The sequence below is a fragment of the Podarcis bocagei genome (assembly GCF_964188305.1).
Source record: "Podarcis bocagei genome assembly, chromosome: W".
In the NCBI taxonomy this organism is placed as follows: Eukaryota; Metazoa; Chordata; class Lepidosauria; order Squamata; family Lacertidae; genus Podarcis; species Podarcis bocagei.
The window spans coordinates 82,516,635-82,539,730 of NC_138131.1; the positions used below are offsets into that span (position 1 = coordinate 82,516,635).

The 23,096-nt window shown below is 41.4% G+C and overlaps 1 protein-coding gene across 7 annotated transcripts in view; it reads left to right on the forward strand.

The window, feature by feature from the left end:
* The window catches only part of LOC308578312 (receptor-type tyrosine-protein phosphatase epsilon-like), a 62,760-nt gene that overhangs the window by 8,471 nt on the left and 31,193 nt on the right, over positions 1 to 23,096 (forward strand). For 4 of the 7 annotated variants that reach the window (XM_081178586.1, XM_081178584.1, XM_081178585.1 and 1 more), the window contains exons 2-3: positions 19,621 to 19,723; positions 20,039 to 20,112. In XM_081178586.1, coding sequence (XP_081034712.1) covers positions 19,621 to 19,723; positions 20,039 to 20,112 — 177 coding nt within the window. Of the gene's footprint in view, positions 1 to 19,620; positions 19,724 to 19,833; positions 19,974 to 20,038; positions 20,113 to 23,096 lie in introns of those variants that run through there. The other 3 variants (XM_081178588.1, XM_081178589.1, XM_081178590.1) reach the window with 2 other exon arrangements.

Here is a 23,096-nt window from a genome sequence, read left to right on the forward strand (position 1 = left end):
AGAACTGATCACTCTAGTTTTTTGAAATCCTTCTGTTGTATCCCTGCACCCAACCGTTCCCACAAGTTCTCCTTTGGGCCGGCAGTTCAGAACAACATACCCCTAGTTTTGTTTTTAAACTTTGTTATCTGTTGCCAAAGTTGCCATCAGACCTTAATGTATAATGTTCAGTTTCCCAGAAGAATGCATCCATTTCCCTTTCTGATCAGTTTGGCTTGTTTATAGCTATGGAAGTGGATTGTAGTTTCAGGATGAGAAAGAATTATAACAAACAAACTGGAAAATCGCTGTCGTTTACTGATGAAGATGCTAAAGCATGATAATGCCACTGGTTGGGTGATTTGTTGAGTTTACCTTTGCTTGCATGGTCTATCCTCTTTCACCAAAGTGTAGAAGCTGCTTCCACATGGGGCATTCTCTTGATAGAGAAGAATAAATGTGATGATGTGGGCTAGGCCAGTAGCATAGACCTGAACCACCCAGTTGATACAGGTTACAGATGAGTTACCCTAGGTAAAATCTAAACAAGGTTGGCCACAGAGGCCCTGTGAAATAAAATTAATTAATGGCTAAAATTAACCTGAAGATTGCCACTTGTCCAGTTTTAATTTTAATTTGTTTGAATTAATTCTGGGATGTATCTTAATTTATTGATTGCTTGTTTTTATGCATTGTCTTACTTGTATGATGTTAGCCGCTCTGAACCCAGCTTTGACCAGGGAGGGTGGGATATAAATAAAAAATTATTATTATTATTAAAATTAAGCAGAGTTTGGACACTGATAGATTTTGCTAGATTGCATCCTTTCCTGGTTACCCCATACAGTGGTATCTCTGGATGTGAACGGGATCCATTCTGGAGCACCATTCGCATCCTGAAGCGAACGTAAGATGCAACAGCACGTTTGCACGTCTGCGCGGGTTGCGTTTTGCCGCTTCTGTGCATGCGCGTGACGTCATTTAGAGCGTCTGCACATGTGCGAGTGGCACTCCGTTACTTCCAGGTCACCGCGGAGCGCAACCCGAAAATATTTAAGCTGAAGCGTATTCATCCCGAGGTATGACTGTACACTTAAATAGCTCAGTCAGTAGAGGGTTGTGGGTTCAAGTTCTACATTGGGCAAAATATTCCTTCATTGCAGGGGGTTGGACTAAGTGGCCTTCGTGGTCCCTTCCAACTACAGTTCTATGATGATTCTAACTTTAATATTCTCTGAATAAGAAAAAAATAGAAGGTAGCAAAAGTATTTCAAATTTATTCGTGCAAACAAGTTTGTAGCTACTATCCTTACAAAGTGTTGAAAAAAATATCCCCTAGGAAGATTGGGGGGGAGGGGAGGAACATCCAGAAAGCACTGAAAGAACAGCTATGGGAAGGGGAACCTGTGGCCCCCCAGATATTGCTGAATAGCAGCTCCCACTATCCCTGTCCACAGACCATGCTGACTAGGACTGATGGAAGTAAGTCAGCAACACCACAGAATCCTCTCCTCTGGAAGAAGTGGCCTGCTAATAGAAAGTTGATGTGGAGTTCTCACCTCGTGATATATTGCTTTTCAACATACCAGCGCTGAGTGTGGCTGTGGGGCAAGGGAAGCAAATTGTGCTTGACCGGTGAGGGTCCCCCCCCCCCGAAAAAGCAAGGAGCAACTTGGCCTGCTTAGCCCCCAGTCATATTACATATTCTCTCTCTCCCCCCCTCCCGTTCCGTGTGTGTGTGTGTGTGTGTGTGTGTGTTCTCAGGCAGTTATCTTAGCAGGTAAAGCCTCTTGGGCTTGCTAATAGGAAGGTTGGCAGTTTGAATCCCTGCGACGGGGTGAGCTCCTGTTGCTCTGTCTCAGCTTCTGCCAGCCTAGCAGTTTGAAAGCATACCAGTGTGAGTAGATAAATAGGTACCGGTGCAGTGGGAAGGTAAATGGTGTTTCCGTGTGTTCTGGCTCTCATAACAAACCTCTGTGCGCCAATAGTGGTTCAGTCATGCTGGCCACATGACCCTAGAAAGCTGTCTGTGGACCAACCCTGGCTCCCTTGGCCTGAAAAGCAAGATGAGCACTGCAACCCAAAGTCACCTTTGACTGGACTTAACCATCCAGGGGTCCTTTACCTTTACCTACCTCTCTTCTCAGCAGCAATAATGTGGCACATTTCCTTCTCCTGTTTCTTCTCTCCTTAAGTTCCTTTACCTCCATGTCCCCTTTGGGATCCTTGCATGCTGAGTATTGTTGAATGCAATTCTTAATGAGTTACTTGAAGCATTTTTTTGCTCAGCAAGAATGCCGACTGTTCTAGGGACTTTGGACAAAAGCCACATAAATGCCCAGGGGAAGCAGGTATGTCACCTGTTCTACAGTAGCTTAAATAAACAGTGTAGCAGTTGTTCTAATAGAGAATGCTCATACACCATACATTTAAAGAACATAACTTCCCTCACAGAATCCAGGGAATTGTAGTTTGCTAAAGGTGCTGGGAACTGTAGCTCTGTGAATGGTGAACTACAGTTTCCCAAGATTCCTTGGGGGGAGTCACGTTGTCTAAATGTGCTTCAAATGCTTGTTGTGTATGCAGCCAAGGTGAGGCACGTGTAAGTTGTTTTTGGCGATACATCGGTTGTGTGTGGGATGGCGGGGTGTTAAACAAAAATACCTTACCTTATTTGCAAAAACGGCAAACAGCAGACAGTACTAAATGTTAGTATTAAGAGACACACAGGCCACAAACGTGTATAATGGTGTCATAGAGGAAAATAAAGATTGCTGGGGGTGGGGTGATACAATAGAGGTTTCTAAAAATAAGAGCATCAATATAGAACTTCCCCCTTTCCTCATAATGCCATAAATGGGTGGCTTTGCCTTCATGCCTTGTTTGTCAGCTTCCAGAGGCATATGACTCTCTGTTGTTGAAACAGGAACTAGAAAGAAGAGCTTAGCCTAATCCACCCAGGCAGTTATCAGCTTTGATGAATGCTACCTTATTGCCACAAAGCCTGCTCAGAAGTGGGGAAATGTATTTGCTTTAATGTACTAGATTTTGAACATATTCCTTCTTGCAAAATTTCACATCCTGGGTTAGAGAGTACCTGCTGGAATTTACCCCCTGGTTGGAGCAATAAGAATCAAGCACCTAAAACCATCCTGTGCAGAACCTGGAAAACAACAAAGTCATGCCTTGGAAACTGCCATGCTTTCTGCCAGTTCCCCCCACCCCACCCTCCTCATTTGACAACCCTCAGGATTTTTGCTGTAGGGCCTGAAAGCAGAAATCCTATGGCACAGCAATGCTAAGATGGCTATCAACACAATCCCAGTGACAGCTGCTTCAGGGTCTGTGGAAACATTTTGAAAGCTCATTCTTTCAAAACCAGAATTGTACATTCAGTAATGTCATAGCTTGTATTACTATGAAATTAAGCATTTAGCTGCCTGTCTAGCAGAGGTGGTGTATGCATGCACATTGAGTCTTGCCCAGGCCAGGTGGAGAAGAGCCCATGTGCTAACAGACCTTTCTCTTTTATATCAAGCAACAATATGTATGAAGCGTTATAGAACGTGGACTTTCTTTGTCCCCTTTTATTATTTATTATTGTTGTTGGCTAGGCATGCATAAAGGTCTGCAGTGATGGTTGAGACTGGTGTCATGGTTGCGGATGCAAAGCAATATTCCATAATCTAGGGGTTAGAGGGCAAGGATGCTTAGAAGAGACATTCCTTTTTTAATTTTTTTTATTTTTTTTTTAATTCCGGTCGGCGCCAGCGTTAATGGCGGTCCTCTTTCCGAGCTTCGGAGGAGGACTGCTCTGCGAGTTCGGGTCTGACCCGCTACGGCAAGCGGGGGACCCCTAAAATCACAGGCGCTGAAGCCTGTGAACAAGGAGACTCGGCGGGCACCAGAAGCGCCCCCCCTTACTGCAGAAAGAGCCTTTTTAAAGGCTCTGGAACGGCATCGGGAGAGCGCGGTGCTGAGAGTCGTTACCCAGCCTGCAGAGTGAAGCCGCGTCGCCATTGACGGAGAGCGCCGATTCCTTCCTGTAAATCTGGGACTGAAAAACCTGTGAGTAAGACTGAACGCTAATTTGGAACCTTTTAAAATTGAAAATTTGGCTGAAAACGGGGAAGGTAAAAATTAAGGAAGTCTGCCTTCCCCCGACTGCATGACAGCTAAAGCAACGGAAATTTAAAGCTGCATCCGTATGAAACATTCCTTGACTATTTAACCTGACATTGGACTTAGATCTCCCCTCTAGCAAGCAGGACAGAGGGAAGGAAAAAGGGACAATAAGAACTGCATTACTTATCTAAAAGGGAAAAATCTTCTGCTGCCTTAATACCCTGAAACAGACTGCCAAACAAGACAATAGAGCACTGAACTGTCTTTAAATTCTTGGGAAAGTTACATGGTTGAAGTTTCCTTTGCTACAAAGTTTTTAGACCTTGTTGCTACAGTATATTGGAGTATGCTGAAATAGTATCCACTGGAAAAAGTGCTGTAACATATATTTACAAGCCTCCTGATATACTTGTCTTTAACTTCTTTGTCTCCGTACTCGGACATTTTGCTTTGCTCCCCCTAGAGGGCTTAAGTAACGGTTGTAACAGTCTAGGACAGTGGAATTTTCCATCAGGGGACTGTTTTCGTGGGAACGTCCTTGGGACATGAGTGGCCCAGCAGAAGAGATAACCACCAGAGCCAAAGCTAAGCAGCAACAACACCAGCAACAGCAACAAAAGAAAAGAGGCTCAATTACAGGCGTAACTCCTACAGGAACATAAGGACAAGAAAAAGTGACAGCTGCTTCCATGGAGTCAGTGACACAAGCGTTACTCAAGATAAATCAATCTTTGGAGACCTTGACAAAGCAGAGTACAGAAAATACACAGAAATTAACAGAACTAACAGCAAGACTGGACTTGAACACAGAATCTATAAACAGGCTGATTCAAGAAAACTCTGCAACACGTAAGATTCCAGAGGAAGCTAGAACTATTGCTGGAGAGACACAAGAGAACTTAGAACCGATTGCTAAAAAGGTTCATGAACATGATGCAACTTTGGCTTTGTGGGAATTACAGAGAAAGGAAAGAAATCTGAAACTGAGATTGATTCCCGAGAGCGAAGGAGACAACCTCGTGGAGTATTTAACACAAGAGTTTGCTGATTTCTGGGAAGACTTGGAGGAGGAAGAATTTAAGATAATAACAGCATTTAGACTGGGCAGAAGACTGAACAGAAAGACCCCGAGGGATTGCCTGATTACCCTTAGATCTAAGGAAGAAAGAGATAAAATATTAAAATTACACTACCAAAAGGCCTTGCAAATTGAAAATTCATCTATACAGATTTTTAAAGACATCCCTAAATATATCTTGGAGTTGAGAACCTTCTATAAGGATCTGGTCTACCTGCTGAAGAAGAACATCATTCCTTTCAGGTGGGAGTTCCCACAAGGACTGTCCTTTGACTACAAGGGAAATAAGGTGAAAATAAAGACAACACAAGACAAAGAGAGGTTCCTGGAAAGAAACCAAGAGGACCTACAGAAGGGAACTGTGGACCCAATCGCAGAACAAAGGAGAGCACTAGATATTTTGAACTTATCGTTTGGACTTAATCCACCACCATCAGAGGAAGAGCAACAACTGGGAGCAGTTGGAGGAACAACGGAAAAGTAACAAGATGGCCCTGCAATTCCTTAGTTGGAATTGTAATGGGCTCAATATGCCTTTGAAGAGACGTCAAGTTTTTCATATTTTGAAAAGAGAACAATTGGATTTGATATGTCTACAAGAACAGTGGGGTCACTCAGAGGAGAAAATGGTGAAATGCAAACAGGGGACACAGAAAGGGCTGAACTCCTCAATGCCTTCTTTGCCTCAGTCTTCTCCGATAAAGAAAACAATGCCCGACCTGAAGAATTTGGAGCAAATGATTCAGCAAAGGAAACACAGCCCAGAATAACTAAGGAGATAGTACAAGAATACTTGGCTAGTTTAGATGTATTCAAGTCTCCAGGGCCAGATGAACTGCATCCAAGAGTATTAAAAGAACTGGCAGATGTGATCTCAGAACCACTGGCAGTCATCTTTGAGAATTCCTGGAGAACAGGCGAAGTCCCGGCAGACTGGAGGAGGGCAAATGTTGTCCCTATTTTCAAAAAGGGGAAAAGAGAGGACCCAAATAATTATCGCCCAGTCAGTCTGACATCAATACCAGGGAAGATTCTGGAGCAGATCATTAAGCAAACAGTCTGTGAGCACCTAGAAAGGAATGCTGTGATCACCAATAGTCAGCATGGATTTCTGAAAAATAAGTCATGTCAGACTAACCTGATCTCGTTTTTTGACAGAATTACAAGCCTGGTAGATGAAGGGAACGCAGTGGATGTAGCCTACCTTGATTTCAGCAAGGCATTTGACAAGGTGCCCCATGATATTCTTGTAAAGAAGCTGGTAAAATGCGGTCTTGACTATGCTACCACTCAGTGGATTTGTAACTGGCTGACTGACCGAACCCAAAGGGTTCTCATCAATGGTTCCTCTTCATCCTGGAGAAGAGTGACTAGTGGGGTGCCACAGGGTTCTGTCTTGGGCCCGGTCTTATTCAACATCTTTATCAACGACTTGGATGATGGACTCAAGGGCATCCTGATCAAATTTGCAGATGACACCAAACTGGGAGGGGTGGCTAACACCCCAGAGGACAGGATCACACTTCAAAACGACCTTGACAGATTAGAGAACTGGGCAAAAACAAACAAGATGAATTTTAACAGGGAGAAATGTAAAGTATTGCACTTGGGCAAAAAAAATGAGAGGCACAAATACAAGATGGGGGACACCTGGCTTGAGAGCAGTACATGTGAAAAGGATCTAGGAGTCTTGGTTGACCACAAACTTGACATGAGCCAACAGTGTGACGCGGCAGCTAAAAAAGCCAATGCAATTCTGGGCCTCATCAATAGGAGTATAGCATCTAGATCAAGGGAAGTAATAGTGCCACTGTATTGTGCTCTGGTCAGACCTCACCTGGAGTACTGTGTCCAGTTCTGGGCACCACAGTTCAAGAAGGACACTGACAAACTGGAACGTGTGCAGAGGAGGGCAACCAAAATGGTCAAAGGCCTGGAAACGATGCCTTATGAGGAACGGCTAAGGGAGCTGGGCATGTTTAGCCTGGAGAAGAGGAGGTTAAGGGGTGATATGATAGCCATGTTCAAATATATAAAAGGATGTCACATAGAGGAGGGAGAAAGGTTGTTTTCTGCTGCTCCAGAGAAGCGGACACGGAGCAATGGATCCAAACTACAAGAAAGAAGATTCCACCTAAACATTAGGAAGAACTTCCTGACAGTAAGAGCTGTTCGACAGTGGAATTTGCTGCCAAGGAGTGTGGTGGAGTCTCCTACTTTGGAGGTCTTTAAGCAGAGGCTTGACAACCATATGTCAGGAGTGCTCTGATGGTGTTTCCTGCTTGGCAGGGGGTTGGACTCGATGGCCCTTGTGGTCTCTTCCAACTCTATGATTCTATGATTCTATGATTCTATGATTCTATGATTCTAAGAAACCCATGTAACCAGAGCACACAGGAAACTACTCATAAATAAAAGATTAGGACAAGAATTCATTTCATCGGACAAAGTTAAGAAAAGAGGAGTTGTGATTTATGTAAAAGAGAAATGGGTTCCAAAAATGATGTTTAAAGATGAACAAGGAAGATATTTGGCAGTTGAAATACAAGTGCAAGGAGAAAAATTTCTAATAGTTGGAGTTTATGCACCAAATGAAGGCAAGGCGGAATTCTTCAAGAAGCTCCATGAAACTTTGATGGACTATTTGGATTATAATGTGATAATTATGGGAGACATGAATGGTGTGGTTTCTACAAATATGGACAAAGCACAAAGACTGACAATTTCAAAGGAAGGGAGACTTCCGAAGACCTTCTTTGAAATGACCGAGAACATGGACTTAATAGATATATGGAGAACGAGGAACCCTCTTGAGAGAGAAGGAACATTCTTTTCTCAAGCAATGATGACCTGGACCAGAATTGATCAAAACTGGATCACTAGTGGGATGGCTCCAAAGATTAAGAAGATAGAAATCTGTCCAAAAACTTGCTCCGACCATAACGCCGTAAAGATGGAAATGAAACTTACAACAACTGGTCAATTTAGATGGAGGATGAATGACACCCTGTTTAGAGACAAGGAGATCCACATGAAGGCCCAAAAAACTCTAAAGGACTATTTTGAAATAAATCTAAAGGCCGATGTGGAAAAAAGAGTGATCTGGGATGCAAGTAAAGCTGTGATGCGAGGTTTTTTGATTCAACAAAACTCAATAAAAAAGAGAAAGCAGAATGAGAAGAAGGAAAAGATCCTGGAAAAGATAAAAGAAGGAGAGAAAAAATTAAGATCAAAACCAAAGTCCCAGGAGATTTTGAGAGAGATTAAGCTATACCAGACACAATATATGGAATTGATGAATCAAGAGATTGAGTGGAAGTTAAAGCAAATGAAACAAAAGACATTCGAATCGGCAGACAAATGTGGCAAACTTCTGGCATGGCAATTGAAGAAAAGGCAGAAACTAAATACAGTTACAAGCCTAGAAGTGGATGGAAAGAACATATCTAAACCCAATGAGATTAGAAACTGTTTTCTGAGCTACTTTAAAAAACTTTATTCTCAAGGACCACAAAATGAAGAGGACATAGATAAATTCCTTAATAAACATGGATTACAAAAAATCTCTCATCAAAGCAAGGTGGATTTAAACCAGAGAATAACAGAACAAGAGATAGAGGGTGCCATTCAGGACATGCAATTGGGCAAATCTCCAGGGCCAGATGGACTGACTTCCAGATATTACAAATCTTTGAAGGAGTGGTTGGTTCAACCGTTAAAGGAAGTCTGCAACGAGATCTTAGAGGGAAAAAAGGCACCAGAATCGTGGAAAGAAGCGTATATTTCACTCATACCAAAGACAGAGACTGAAAAGACTCAACTTAAGAACTACCGCCCAATATCATTACTTAATGTGGATTACAAAATCTTTGCAGACATTTTGGCGAAAAGATTTAAAAGAGTGTTGATGGAGAAGATTCATAGGGACCAAGCAGGCTTTCTCCCAAAGAGGCATTTATCAGACAATGTAAGGAATATAATAGACATTTTGGAACGGCTAGAGGTGAATATAAACACCAAAGCAGTGTTGATTTTTGTGGACGCGGAGAAAGCCTTTGACAATATTTCTTGGAGCTTTATGAAAAAGAATCTTCATGGGATGGGGGTAGGCCAAGGTTTTGAGAATGGTATGGGTGCGATATATTCTGAACAAAAAGCTAAGCTGATTGTAAATAATGTGATAACGGAGGAACTTAAGATAGAAAAAGGAACACGACAGAGGTGCCCAATTTCCCCATTGCTTTTCATTTCTGTTCTGGAGGTGTTGCTGAATATGATTAGAAATGACCAGCAGGTTAAAGGTGTACAGGTCGGGGTTAAACATTACAAGTTAAAGGCCTTTGCAGATGACCTAGTATTGACTCTACAAGAGCCAGACACTAGTACGAAAAGGCTGTTGGAGATAATCCAACAATTTGGTCAGGTAGCCGGATTTAAACTGAACAAACAAAAAACTAAAGTATTAGAAAAAAACTTAACAGATACGGAGAAGGAGAAATTTCAAGAAGAGACAGGTTTGACAGTGGTTAAGACGGTGAAATACCTAGGGGTTTATTTGACATCTAAAAATTTGAACTTGTATAAGGACAACTATGAAAAATGTTGGTCAGAAATTAAAAAAGACCTAGAAATATGGTCAAATTTGAAATTGTCAATGTTAGGCCGAATTGCAGTGATTAAGATGAATGTATTGCCTAGAATGTTGTTTTTGTTTCAAACTTTGCAGATTCTTGACAAGATGGACTGTTTCAAGAGGTGGCAGAAAGATATTGCGAAATTTGTCTGGCAGGGCAAAAAGCCCAGAATAAAATTTAAAGTACTTACAGATGCAAAAGAAAGAGGGGGGTTTGCCCTGCCGGACTTAAAACTGTACTATGAAGCAGCAGCGTTTTGCTGGCTGAAAGAGTGGATGCTCCTCGAGAACACAGATATCTTGGATTTAGAAGGTTTCAATAATACATTTGGTTGGCATGCATATCTATGGTATGATAAAATCAAAGTGCATAGGGCCTTTAAGAATCACATTGTCAGAAAAGCGTTGTTTAATGTATGGATAAGATATAAAGACTTGTTGGAAAATAAAACCCCTAGATGGCTGTCACCTTTGGAGGCTAAGGCAGTGAAGAAACTCAATATGGAGGCCGGATGGCCAAAGTATTGGGAAATTTTGGAACAAGATGGAGATAAATTGAAATTACAGAGTCATGAGAAATTGAAACCAAAAGTACAAGATTGGCTCCATTATTATCAAATAATGGAGGTTTACAAACAAGATAGAAAAATTGGCTTCCAGGTGGAAAAATCAAAATTAGAGACTGAACTGTTAGAACCCAATACCAAGAATTTGTCAAGAATGTACAATTTGCTGCTGAAATGGAATACACAAGATGAAACAGTCAAATCGGCTATGATTAAGTGGGCACAGGATATTGGCCATAACATTATGTTTGCTGACTGGGAATGGTTGTGGAACACCGGTATAAAATTCACGGCATGTAATGCCTTAAAGGAAAATATTATGAAAATGATTTACAGGTGGTACATGACCCCAGTCAAGCTAGCAAAAATTTACCATTTGCCTGATAATAAGTGTTGGAAGTGTAAAGAAACTGAAGGTACTTTCTATCACCTTTGGTGGACATGCCCGAAGATTAAGGCTTTCTGGGAAATGATATATAATGAAATGAAAAAGGTACTTAAATGTACTTTCCTTAAGAAACCAGAGGCCTTTCTCTTGGGCATAGTCGGCCAATTGGTGTCAAAGAAAGATAGAACTTTCTTTATGTATGCTACAACAGCAGCAAGAATACTTATCGCAAAGTATTGGAAGACACAATATCTACCCACCCTGGAAGAATGGCAGATGAAAGTGATGGACTATATGACATTAGCTGAGATGACTGGCAGAATCCGCGATCAGGGAAAGGAGACGGCGGAAGAAGAATGGAAGAAGTTTAAAATTTATCTTAAGGACTACTATAAACTGGATGAATGTTAGAATGTCGAGGTTTTGAGAAAGAAAGGGTTACAGCGATATAAGATTAGATTAAAGGAAAGATTAAGAGGACAGAGGCTTGACAGAACTATTTAGAACTTGCTGAAAAACTTTGGACATTGGGATACAGAAAGGGGAGGTATGGGGGAGTCCGAGAAACAAGGTTTATGAAAAAAAGGGTACGAAACTATACATGTTTGTATGTCTTTTTATATGTTTGTATTGTTTTTAAAAAATTTGTAAAACCAATAAAAAATTTTTTTAAAAAAAATAGAAGAGACATTCCTAGGCTTACAGATTCCTTGGCCACAGGATCTTTTCCCTTACTCACAGCTCTTTGACAGTGGCCTGGTTTGCATATTACACCAAGCCCAAACCATGGTTAAGGATGAATGTGCAGGCTCTCAGGGAGGGGGTAATGGATGCCATGCTCCTTCCTGGTCATTCATCTTCTTCTGAAGCTTTTCCTGTTTATAAAATTTTATACAGGGAGAAGATCTTTTTTAAGACGGGGGGCCGGACCTCTGTTTTATTTAATGCATTTCAAGTAGGAAGAGGGTGAGTGCCATCTAATAAGAGGCAATATTTGCATATTGAACAGGGAGGTTATTTACAAAGATTGGCTGGATCTGATTATCCAGACGATAACTGAAGCTTCTCATAACGTGGACCCTAAATTACTGTTGCTACAGCTCTCCAAACCTTTCAAACCACATAGCCCACCGAGTGTCACATGTTTAACAAATTGCCATACTCTATTTTAGGCCTGTACTGCTGCGGTTGACTATTTGTTGCAATGAAAAGGACTGCAGCAAATAGATTTGTAGTTCATTGCTTGTGTTTGCTTTTAGTATAACTGCTGAGTATATTTATTATAAGAATTGTTAAATTATTATTATTCAGGTTGCATTTATATGCTTCTGTGCATTTAAAGTGCAAAGATAATTCACTTTCATAAGAGTATTACAAGTTTGTATGCATATGGAAATCAGAAAATCACTAAGTAGCTTTCCCCAGTGTGGATTTTTGAAAATTCTGCTCTTGTGCATATTATTTCCAGTGGTGTATCTAAGAGACTAGGTTGCAAATCATGAAGTTCCTGGTTTGAATCTTTTCTCAGCCATGAACTTAGTAGGTGGCTTTAGGCAAGCTGCTCTCAGCCTCAGTCCTCCCATCCATTGTAAATGGATAATACAGTACTGACTAACCTTTTCAGGGATGTTACAAGACTGCAACTAGATAATAACTGGAAGGTCCTGCCCAAATGTTTTAATTCAATGCCATCTGTAAGTTCATAAGGACAAAAAGTTACGTGTTCCAAATACTTTATGAAAAATGTTCTTCTCTTTACCCCACCAACACCAAAAAGGGATCCATTAAATATTACAGTATCATTTTCAGGGTTTGCAGAAGTATACACTACCCCTGTTAAAAAAGACAAACCAGCCCAGGGTGAACTGTGCATTCTTAGTAGCTGCAGAATGTTGAAAGATAGGAAACAGAAAACTGGTTGTGTAGAGTAGAATGCCCTCCATGATCCTCTGACAATTTACAGAGTTGTATGCTGGAGAAGGGTGTGGTGGATGGGTGGGTGGATGGATGGATCCCTAAGCAGGAACATTCCTTCCATTTTTTCCCTTTTCAAATTATGAAGCTCAAAACAGGAAAGCAAATATTGTGAACATACAAAGTTTTAGTAATAGCTTCAAGAGAAAACAACAACATCGCCTGAAAAATTAGATGTGCATGTTCTGTTACACACATGACACGCTGCAAAGAACATCCATAACAAAGTGAAAGTTGTTGTGATAACACAGGGTGATGATGATGATGAAGTATCACTGTTTGGATTCAGTACAGAGCTAGGAGTCACCTTCAGTATCTACCTATTATATGTTACAGTCGCACTGCCAGTGTTGGTAAGGTGGTCCCTGTTGCCCTTCTTGCTTGGCTTCACTGGATGGCTATTTGAACACAGGAAAATAAATTTTATGGAAAATATGGGTGACCTTACAAGACATTGATTCTGATGTCCATCATTCCAAAAACACATATTTTCAAAGTAAAAAATTCATAATAGTTCATAGTAGTGAAAATTCACTCACTTAAGAGATGTATTTTATTGTGTGTGTGCTTTTATGTTCACACACACTACACCTGAGCTGTAAGAGTATATCTCCTGGAGTTTTGCAAACTTTTATATGCATACAATAGTTTTCACCTGCAGTGTGCAGCTTGTAGCACCCGTGGTCCATAAGTGCATAAGTAATTCAGTGTCATTTGTAAGTAGAACCATGTGGAATGGGTGCGACAGCCTAGTTTCTTCCATGCCAGCAGTGTGTTGTCTCAGTGGCATGGAAAGTAACCACATAATTGCACTCATTTCATGAGGCATTTCTACCATAATAATTATTAGTTTTATTATTGTTATTTACCGTATTTTTCGCCCTATAGGACGCACTTTTTCCCCTCCAAAAATGAAGTAAGGGATATGAAAAAAAGGTTATGAAATTATACATGTTTGTTTGTCTTTTTATTTGTTTGTATTGTTTAAAATTTTTTTGTAAAACCAATAAAAAATTTACAAAAAAAACAAAAAACAAAAATGAAGGGGAAATGTGTGTGCGTCCTATGGGGTGAATGCAGGCTTCAGGAAGCTATCCACAAGCCTTGGGAGCCCGCGGGAGTTCCCGCCGGGCTCCCAAGGCTTGCAGATAGCAGCCTGTTCTGGGGGCTGGGGTCGGGGGAAGCTTGGGCTTCCCCCACCCCAGCCCCATGCCTGGGGGGGGGGAATAAATTATTTTTCTTTATTCCCCTCCAAAAAAAACCCCTAGGTGTGCCCTATAGGGCGAAAAATACGGTACATACAGTGATGGTTCCAGGAGCACGCCCAAACTGCAACCTGCCTCTTTAAGGGGGATGCCTGGTAGATGGCGGCGCAAGCACTTGCAGCGGCTCGGCACTCCGAAGACCGGTATTCAGTGATTTGTGTTTTATTTTTATCTGTGAACTTATTGCTGCTATGGACTGTGAATACTCAGGCACAAGTAATTTATAGTCGTCAAGAGCTCTTAAGTATCGGCAGAGGGGAAGGCTGCAACCAGGAGGTCTCAACCTACAACATTCCAGCTGAGCTTATCAGAGAGCCTCCATATCTTGCACATTCTTGGGATACTCCCCTTGCTCTCCTTGCCAGAAAGAAAAGGAAACGGAGAGGGCGCAAGCAGAAGAGGGGTTGCAGGGCTGGACTACGAGTGAGGCTAGGTAAAAACCCCCACAAGCCTGCATTGCCAAGTCTCCTTGTATCAAATGTGAGATCCTTACCCAACAAGGTAGAGGAGTTGGAACTTATTACCTCTCGGCAGAAAAGTATCCGGGACTGTTGTGTTATGGTCCTTTTAGAGACGTGGCTGGATCCCTCCTTTCCACAGGGACTTCTGCAGCTAGAAGGACGCTCAGTAATTAGAGCGGATAGAACCGCCAAATCCGGGAAGAGCAGAGGAGGAGGAATTTGCGTTTATATAAACAACAACTGGAGCTCAGACATTAAACAAATGGACACGCATTGCTCTCCTGACTTGGAGTACCTAGTGGTGAAGTGCCGCCCTTTTTACTTGCCACGTGAGTTTAATGTTGTTATAATAACAGCGGTGTATATACCTCCCGATGCAAACACTACTACAGCTATGGGCCACCTGCTGACTGCTATTAGCAGACAGCAGCGGGCCCACCCGGATGGAGCACTTGTGGTTGCTGGTGATTTCAACCGAGCCGATTTAAGGACTGTGCTCCCTAAGTTCCACCAGTATGTTGATTGTCCCACTAGGGGGGGAAACACCTTGGACCGAGTATATAGTAACATCATGCATGGATACAAGACCAAGCCCCTGCCCAATTTGGGGCAGTCAGACCACATATCCTTACTTATGATACCATCATATAGACCTCTCGTACGCAGAATTAGACCATCAACTAGAGAGATACGAGTGTGGCCAGTAGGTGCATCTGAGCAACTCCAAGACTGCTTTCGGAGCACCGAGTGGTCGCTTTTTGAGGAGAATAATGTGGACACATATGCTTCAACAGTACTGTTTTACGTTAAAAGCTGCATTGATGTTGTCACTACCACCAAACAAATACGGGTGTTCCCTAACAACAAGCCCTGGCTAAACAGGGATGTGTATCTTCTGTTAAAGGCAAGAAATGCTGCTTTTCACTCTGGTGATGCGCAGCAGTATAGAGAAGCTAGAGCCAAATTGAAAAAGGGTATTAGGAACGCCAAAGCTATGTACTGCCGGAGGATCGAAAAACATTTTGAGAGCTCCGACCCTCGTCGAGTATGGCAAGGCTTGAGACAAATTACAGGGCAAAATACTAAAAACGAATTGGCTAGCAGCAGTGCGCACCTGGCTGATCAACTGAATCAATTTTTTAGCCGCTTTGAGGAGGGAACCGGAACTATCGTCACTACAGCATTGGCCACCAGCACATCATCAGAAACTACTACTGATAGACAACCACTTTTATTACAGACCTGTGACGTACAACATGCCTTTCGGAGCATTAACATCAGGAAGGCAGCTGGACCGGATGGAATCATGGGACGGGCTATTAGGGACTGTGCTGCAGAATTAGCCGGCGTATTTACGGACATTTTCAACCTATCCCTGTTGCAGGGTTATGTCCCTACCTGCCTGAAGACATCGATTATAGTGCCAGTCCCCAAGCAGTCAGTGGTGGTATCTCTCAATGATTATAGACCAATAGCCTTAACATCTGTTGTTATGAAATGTTTTGAGAGATTGGTGCTAGATTATATTAAGGCTAGTCTTCCATCCACTTTAGACCCGTTCCAGTTTGCATACAGAAGAAACAGATCTACTGATGATGCTATTTCCATCGCCGTCCATACTGTATTGAGTCATCTAGAACGACAGGGAACCTACGCAAGGCTGTTGTTTGTGGACTACAGTTCTGCCTTCAATACAATTCTGCCAGACAGGTTATTTCTTAAAATGACCAACTTGGGTATACATCAGAAGATCTGTCTCTGGGTAAGGAATTTCCTGACTGATAGGCCGCAGACAGTGAGAATGGGACCTTACTATTCTTCTACTCTAGTATTAAGCACAGGAGCCCCTCAGGGATGCGTGCTAAGTCCCTTTCTCTATTCTCTGTACACATTTGTTTGCACCCCACTGTATAAGTCCAACACAATCATCAAATTTGCGGATGATACAACAGTGGTGGGGCTCATCAGTGAGAACGATGAGACTGCTTATAGGAAAGAAGTACAGGGGTTAATTCAATGGTGTAAAGAAAATAATCTTATGCTTAACACCAAAAAAACCAAAGAACTCATAATTGACTTTAGGAGAAAGAAAAGTGTATTGTTACCATTGCACATAAATGGCGAGGAAGTGGAGAGGGTTGGTAGTTTTAAATACCTGGGCATTTATATCTCGGAGGACCTCTCATGGACTGCAAATGTTAATATGGTTGTGAGGAAGGTGCAGGGGAGGTTGTATTTCCTGAGAATGCTCAGGGGACTGAATCTATCCCAGCACCTACTCCTGTCCTATTATCATAGTACCATCGAGAGTGTCCTAACCTATAGTATATTATCGTGGTATGGGAGCAGCTCTGAAACGGATAAAAAAGCTTTACAGCGAACAATTAAAATTGCCCAGAACGTTATTGGGCTCCGACTACCAACCCTGGATGAGATCTTCACGTCTCGCATCTTGAAGAAGTCACATAATATTCTGAGAGATCCCACCCACCCTGCTCACAACTTCTTTGAACTATTGCCTTCGGGCAGAAGATATAGGACAATGAAAACACGAACCACACGCCTTCTGAATAGTTTCTATCCAAGAGCTCTGATTGCACTAAATAATGATCTCAGGGCCAGTTGCAAGGTTTAGTAAGTAGGGAGTGGAAGGAATGAGATAGGTTTTAGGTTATGTTATGTTTTTAATAGGTCATGCTATATTCTGGATTATGTATGTTTTATAGATTATGTCTAAATAGATGAGAGTTCGGAGATACGTGCAAATGTATATGTGAACCCGGTCTTTGGGTGGGTGTTTGATTTTCGTTGTTGTGTATACTGTGTATATACGGACAATGACAATAAATTTATCTAAATCTAAATCCCATCCAGAGCACACAACTTTGTCATCTGCACTTTTGCTAAAGAGTAGTATGAATGATCTCAAGCTTATGATAAGCTTCTCCAAGTTCTGATATTAAGGACCACCTGTCCCCATATGAATTAACACAGACCCTACAACCATCATCTGAGGCCTTTCTCATGTGCCTGCTCCCCGAGAGGTCCAGAGGGTGATGATACAAGAGCAGGCCTTTTCAGTGACGGATCCCCGTTTCTGGAATGCTTTCCCCAGGGACGTTCGTCTGATGTCTTCATTACATATATTTAGGCACCAGGCAAAAATGTTTCCCTTTAACCAGACGTTTGACTGATTAACTTGCTATGTCTTTTTAAACGTATTTGGGGGAGGGGTTTTATTGGTTTGTTCTAATTTTTATTATGTATTCTGTGTTTTTATGTTGTGAACCGCTGTTGTGCTTTGCAAGAGAGTTGTTGTTCAGCAAAAGTCTGTTGCACATGCACAATCTCGTGTGTTCCATGTAAGGAGATCTGCTGCTCTATTTAAAGTTCAGAAGCTGTGAGAAGGAAACAATGGGTGGGGAAAAGAGGGGGGAACCTTATCAATTAAAGTAAAATAATTAGTTTGGATTCCTCTAGGTTATGAGGCAGAATGAAGTATGCTTAGTCCTATGGGTATTTATTAGTTTTGTTGCAATGGATGGCATTGGATAGAAAAAGTATTTCATTATAAATAGAAGAAATCTGTAATTAAAGCTTCTGGAACTAAATATTTAGGGTGGTTCTGTGTCTGAAAAGCCCTAAGGATTCAGCAGACAATAATACTTTTGTTTCTACATAAGGAATGCCTGTCGTCTCAGTATTATTGTAAAAACAAAAATGTTATGACTATACACTTTTTTATCTCTCATATCTCATCGGCCATCTTTTCTTTCTTCCTCCCTCTGAAATATGATGTTGGTATTTTCTAAGATTATTACTCCGAGTATTTTTATATGCCTAATGTCAACACACATTTTTTCACCTTATATTATCCCTTCTTCATTTGCATTTGGTTTTAAACAGCAGAGGTTTGAATAAAGCACAGTGGAAGGAAAACTGAAAAGAAAAAGTGATGGCTTAAAACCATGGCAAAAGTTTGAGTAGAGTGAGCAGGGGTGAGGAAATGGCAATTTAAAAGAGGGTTGGAGTTGTGCCCATCTCTGCTATTTTCCTTGTTAAAACTGACTTGTCTGGGTTTTCTTAATTTAAAAAAGTTCAGCTTCGCTCCATACCTGCTTTGCTTAAACCTGTGGCATTGTTTAAATCCACAGTTTTCATCTCGGGGTGGCTCTACCCCCAATTTACTTAAACTTGTGTCCCTGTTTGAGTACAACGAGAAGACAGGAACACTGAAAGGGGGAAAGTGACTGTTTTAAACTTCTCCCTCTTCCATTTCTCACCTAGCTCTTGTCAAAGAGATAACAGATGCAAAGCCCTGACATATTCCATGGTACATTCCCACAAATATGTATTTAATTCCTGGTACCACAAAGTTCCAGATTCAGTGTAGCACAGGGGTCAGCAAACTTTTTCAGCAGGGGGTCGGTCCACTGTCCCTCAGACCTTGTGGGGGGCCGGACTATATTTTGAAAAAATAATAATAAACAAATTCCTATGCCCCGCAAACAACCCAGAGATGCATTTTAAATAAAAGCACACATTCTACCCATGTAAAAACACCAGGCAGGCCCCACAAACAACCCAGGGATGCATTTTAAATAAAAGCACACATTCTACTCATGTAAAAACACGCTGATTCCCGGACCGTCTGGGGGCCGGATTTAGAAGGCTATTGGGCTGGATCCGGGCCCCGGGCCTTAGTTGGCCTACCCATGGTGTAGCACGTTAGCAGAGATTGTTGATGAGGAAGTAAGAACTGGTGGTGGTTTGTGAGTGGGGAAAACTTACTGCCCTTTTAAGTTTAGGATGAAAATCAGTTGGCATCCACCTGTTCCTGGTGGTCAAATATTCCACAAAGCTCAGAAGGGTACATGAAGGCCATTTATGGTTTGATGGCGTTGTCTGACAACAAAGAAGCAAATAGCTGTATGGCAAAACTATTTTGGAAGTGACAAGGGAATTGTTGCTGTCAGGATTCTCATTTCTAGCCAAGAACTTCAAAAGAGATTATAACTTGCTCAAAATGCTATGTGGCTAATTCGTGTTAAGTAATTTGTTAAGTAGGAACTGTGTGTATGCGATTTTATCTGTTAGAGATTAAGAAATTCGTTGTTTCCCCACTTCTTACTTCTCTTTTTAAACTCCTAGGCCCTCCAAAAGAAAACAGTCCACCGCCACATCTGTTGACTTCAATGCTGATCCTGATTCTGGTGTTTATAATTCTGATCCTTTTAGCTGGCTATTTCTTCAGGTAAGCAGACATCAGACGCTTAGCTTGGAACTAGTTCTGTCTTGTTTCCATGTGATCTAATGAGGAAATGAAAGTGTGTTGCGTGCAGCTGTGCTGGCTGCACTCACCCACATTAGCGAGGGCAGCGGAGGATGTTACACACACTGTTTCTCTCCACCATCTGAAGCTTTTACAAACGGAAGATGATTAGAAAGAGTTTTTCCAGAATTACATGGTTTGTGAGACAAGCTGCAGTATTATACGTAAACAGGTAACTTATTTATTCACAACAGATCTGCACTATCCCCCTAAATTTATCTTATTATAATTATTAAGGTTCAGGAAACACAGAAAAGCAGTGGTGACTTCAAGTGATAAAAAAATACCGAATGGAATCTTAGAAGAGCAAGGTAAAATATAAATTTGATTTACTTAATATTGAAAATCTTAGGTTTTTTAAAGTGGTAAATATAATGCTGAATGTAAATGTTTGATTACTGAAATGTTTGTTACTGTTAGTTGTTGTTTTTATTTTAAAACTTTCTTTACTTTTTAAAGCAACTTTCGCTTTTGTAGTAATATGCTGCTTACAAGTTTCTATCTATAACAGGGTGTAGGATCCAAGACAAAGACTGGAAATTGAATATATTTATATTTAAAGTCTAGTTAGACTTGGGCCACTTTTTACATATTATAAATGTTAGGTATAGAACCGAGAGATCTTAAGTATACCTTGTCCTAAAATTAGGTTTGAAGAAGGGTATATAAATATTTTAAAGAAATAATTACACAAGAATGTTTTGTGAATGTGAGAAACAGTAGTTTTAAAACATGTGTATCATACCTATTCATTTGTGAAGGAGACAGAAATCACTGTACAACCCAGCTGAGTGAACTGGATGTTTTTATTTCATGTATTTAAAAAAGCCTTGAAACAGAGCCATGAACTGGACTTGCAGAAAGTTGCAGCTATTGAATAATACTTTTGTTTAAAAGTAGTGGCTCTTAAGCATCTTTATCTCTGCCCTAGATCAAAACCAGTGTGATGTTGCTAATACCTATCAATTAGATATTGCATTCCAAGTGTTCAGGGCACTTAAGACTGCAATCCTGTACACACTTACCTGAAGTAAGGTCACATCCTTTAAATCACTTGGCTTTCCCCAAAGAATCATGTGAACTTCAGAGACCTCAGCAAACTGCAGCTCCCAAGATTATTTGGGGGAAGTCATGTGTTTTCAGTGTATGGCGTGAATGTGACCAAGGTCCTACCAAACTTAACAGGACTTGCTTCTGTGTTGCTGTGCTGTGATTGTGCTGTGAGAAACATTCTCTTGGTGTGAAACTACAGTTTGTAACTGGAATTATAGCGGGTTGGTTAAGCAAGTATTTTGCTTTCCAGATATAACACCCCAACACCCGTAGTGTGCCCCTTGCTCACAAAATTTCAAGGCTTAGTTTTTAAAAATAAATAAATAAAATAAAATAAAATATGCGATTATAGTCCATTGTAGCTAAGGAAGGATGGAACATGCCTTACTCCAGGTATGCTGTGTCCCCAATAATACCCCTTCCCCTGTGAATGAAAAGCAAGAGGCAGCCACATGTGACATTTGTGTAGTTTAACTCTCAGTGGCTTGGATCCAGAAACTCGGTGAGCAGAACTAGGGCACTCCTGTGAGTGGAAGGAGGAAGTTACTATTTTGTCCTTTTCCCTGGAACTGCCAGTTCCCACTGAGAATCTGCTCTCAAAGGTTTCAGGCTCTTTGAAACACATGAGATTGCTTGGAGGAATGCAGGAAGAAGGTGAAGCTGGCAAAAATCTCTGCTCCCCCCCCACCTCACCCCCTCCCCGTTCTTCCAGTGGGAGTTTATACTAGGTTACAGTCTCTCTTGTGAATAATAATAATAATAATAATAATAATAATAATAATAATAATAATTTATTATTTATACCCCGCCCATCTGGCTGAGTTTCCCCAGCCACTCTGGGCAGCTTCCAATCGAGTGTTAAAAACAATACAGCATTAAATATTAAAAGCTTCCCTAAACAGGGCTGCCTTCAGATGTCTTTTAAAGATAAGATAGCTGCTTATTTCCTTCACATTCCACAGGGCAGGTGCCACTACCAAGAAGGCCCTCTGTCGTAAGGTCGTAAGAACAGCCTTTCAGAATCAGGCCAAACGCCCATCTAGTCCAGCATCCTGGGCTCACGGGGGTCAAGCAGAAGCCTATAGGAAGTTCACAAGCTGGATGTAACAGCATGTCCCCCATTTTTTATTCCCAGCAGCCTTGCATTCAGAGGCATACTGAGGGCAACTCGGGCTTCAACCCGTCATTCTTTCAATAGTCCTGTATTGTAAATTTCCATTTCATGGGCAAGGGGCTATGAGCTTGCCCAGGCGCAGCTGGTTTATAGCTGAGTTTAATCCTTAAACTGGTTGGCTAGACTCACAATTTACATTACTGACCACTGAGCTGCACCTGATTTTATGTATAAATAAATACAAATACATTAATAGAAATACAGTGGTACCTCGGCTTACGAACTTAATCCGTTCTGGAAGTCGTTCTTAAATCAAAACTGTTCTTAAACCGAGGCGCGCTTTCCCTAATGAGGCCTCCCACCACTGATGCCCTTCCACCGTTCGGATTCCGTTCTTAGACTGAGGTAAAGTTCTCAAACCAAGACACTATTTTCGGTTTTGCGGAGTTTGTAAACCAAATTGTTCTTAAACCGGACTGTTCTTAAACCGAGGTATAGGCATAGTAAGTGTTACACAAGAATACACCATCCAGCTGTTATAGCAGACCTATAGCAGAAACATATAATAAGGAAACAAAAAGAGGGGGAATCATAGAATTGTTGGAAGGGACCCCAAGGGTCATATAGTCCAACCCCCTGTCATGCAGGAATCACAGCTAAATTGTTTCATGCCTTTTCTTCATTACAGCTTGTATTAATGCTCATTTTTTCAAATGCTGTGCGTATTTTTACAAAACCAATATATACGGCAGTCGTCTGGAGAATTAAATGTCTTTTATTGTGTACGTATTTATTTAACACATAGTCCTGCTTTCCTCCAGTGAGCCCAATGTGATATATGTTGTTCTCCCCTTCCCAATTTATCCTCCCCCAAACCTGTGATGTAGGCTAGGCTGAGAGAGATGGTGGCTGGCTCCGAGGTTACATAGTGAGCTTCATGGCTGAGTGGGGATTTGACCCCTGGTCTTCCAGGTTCTACTCCAATGCTCTAACCACTACAACATATTGAAAGCGTTAAAAATGAATGACACAATAGTCAGCTTGTCAGATTCAGCAGAATAAATATTGGTGGGTGTTTCTAGATGTGGGGCTTCCCTTCAGAAGAGCTCATTGTGAAATTGAGCTCAT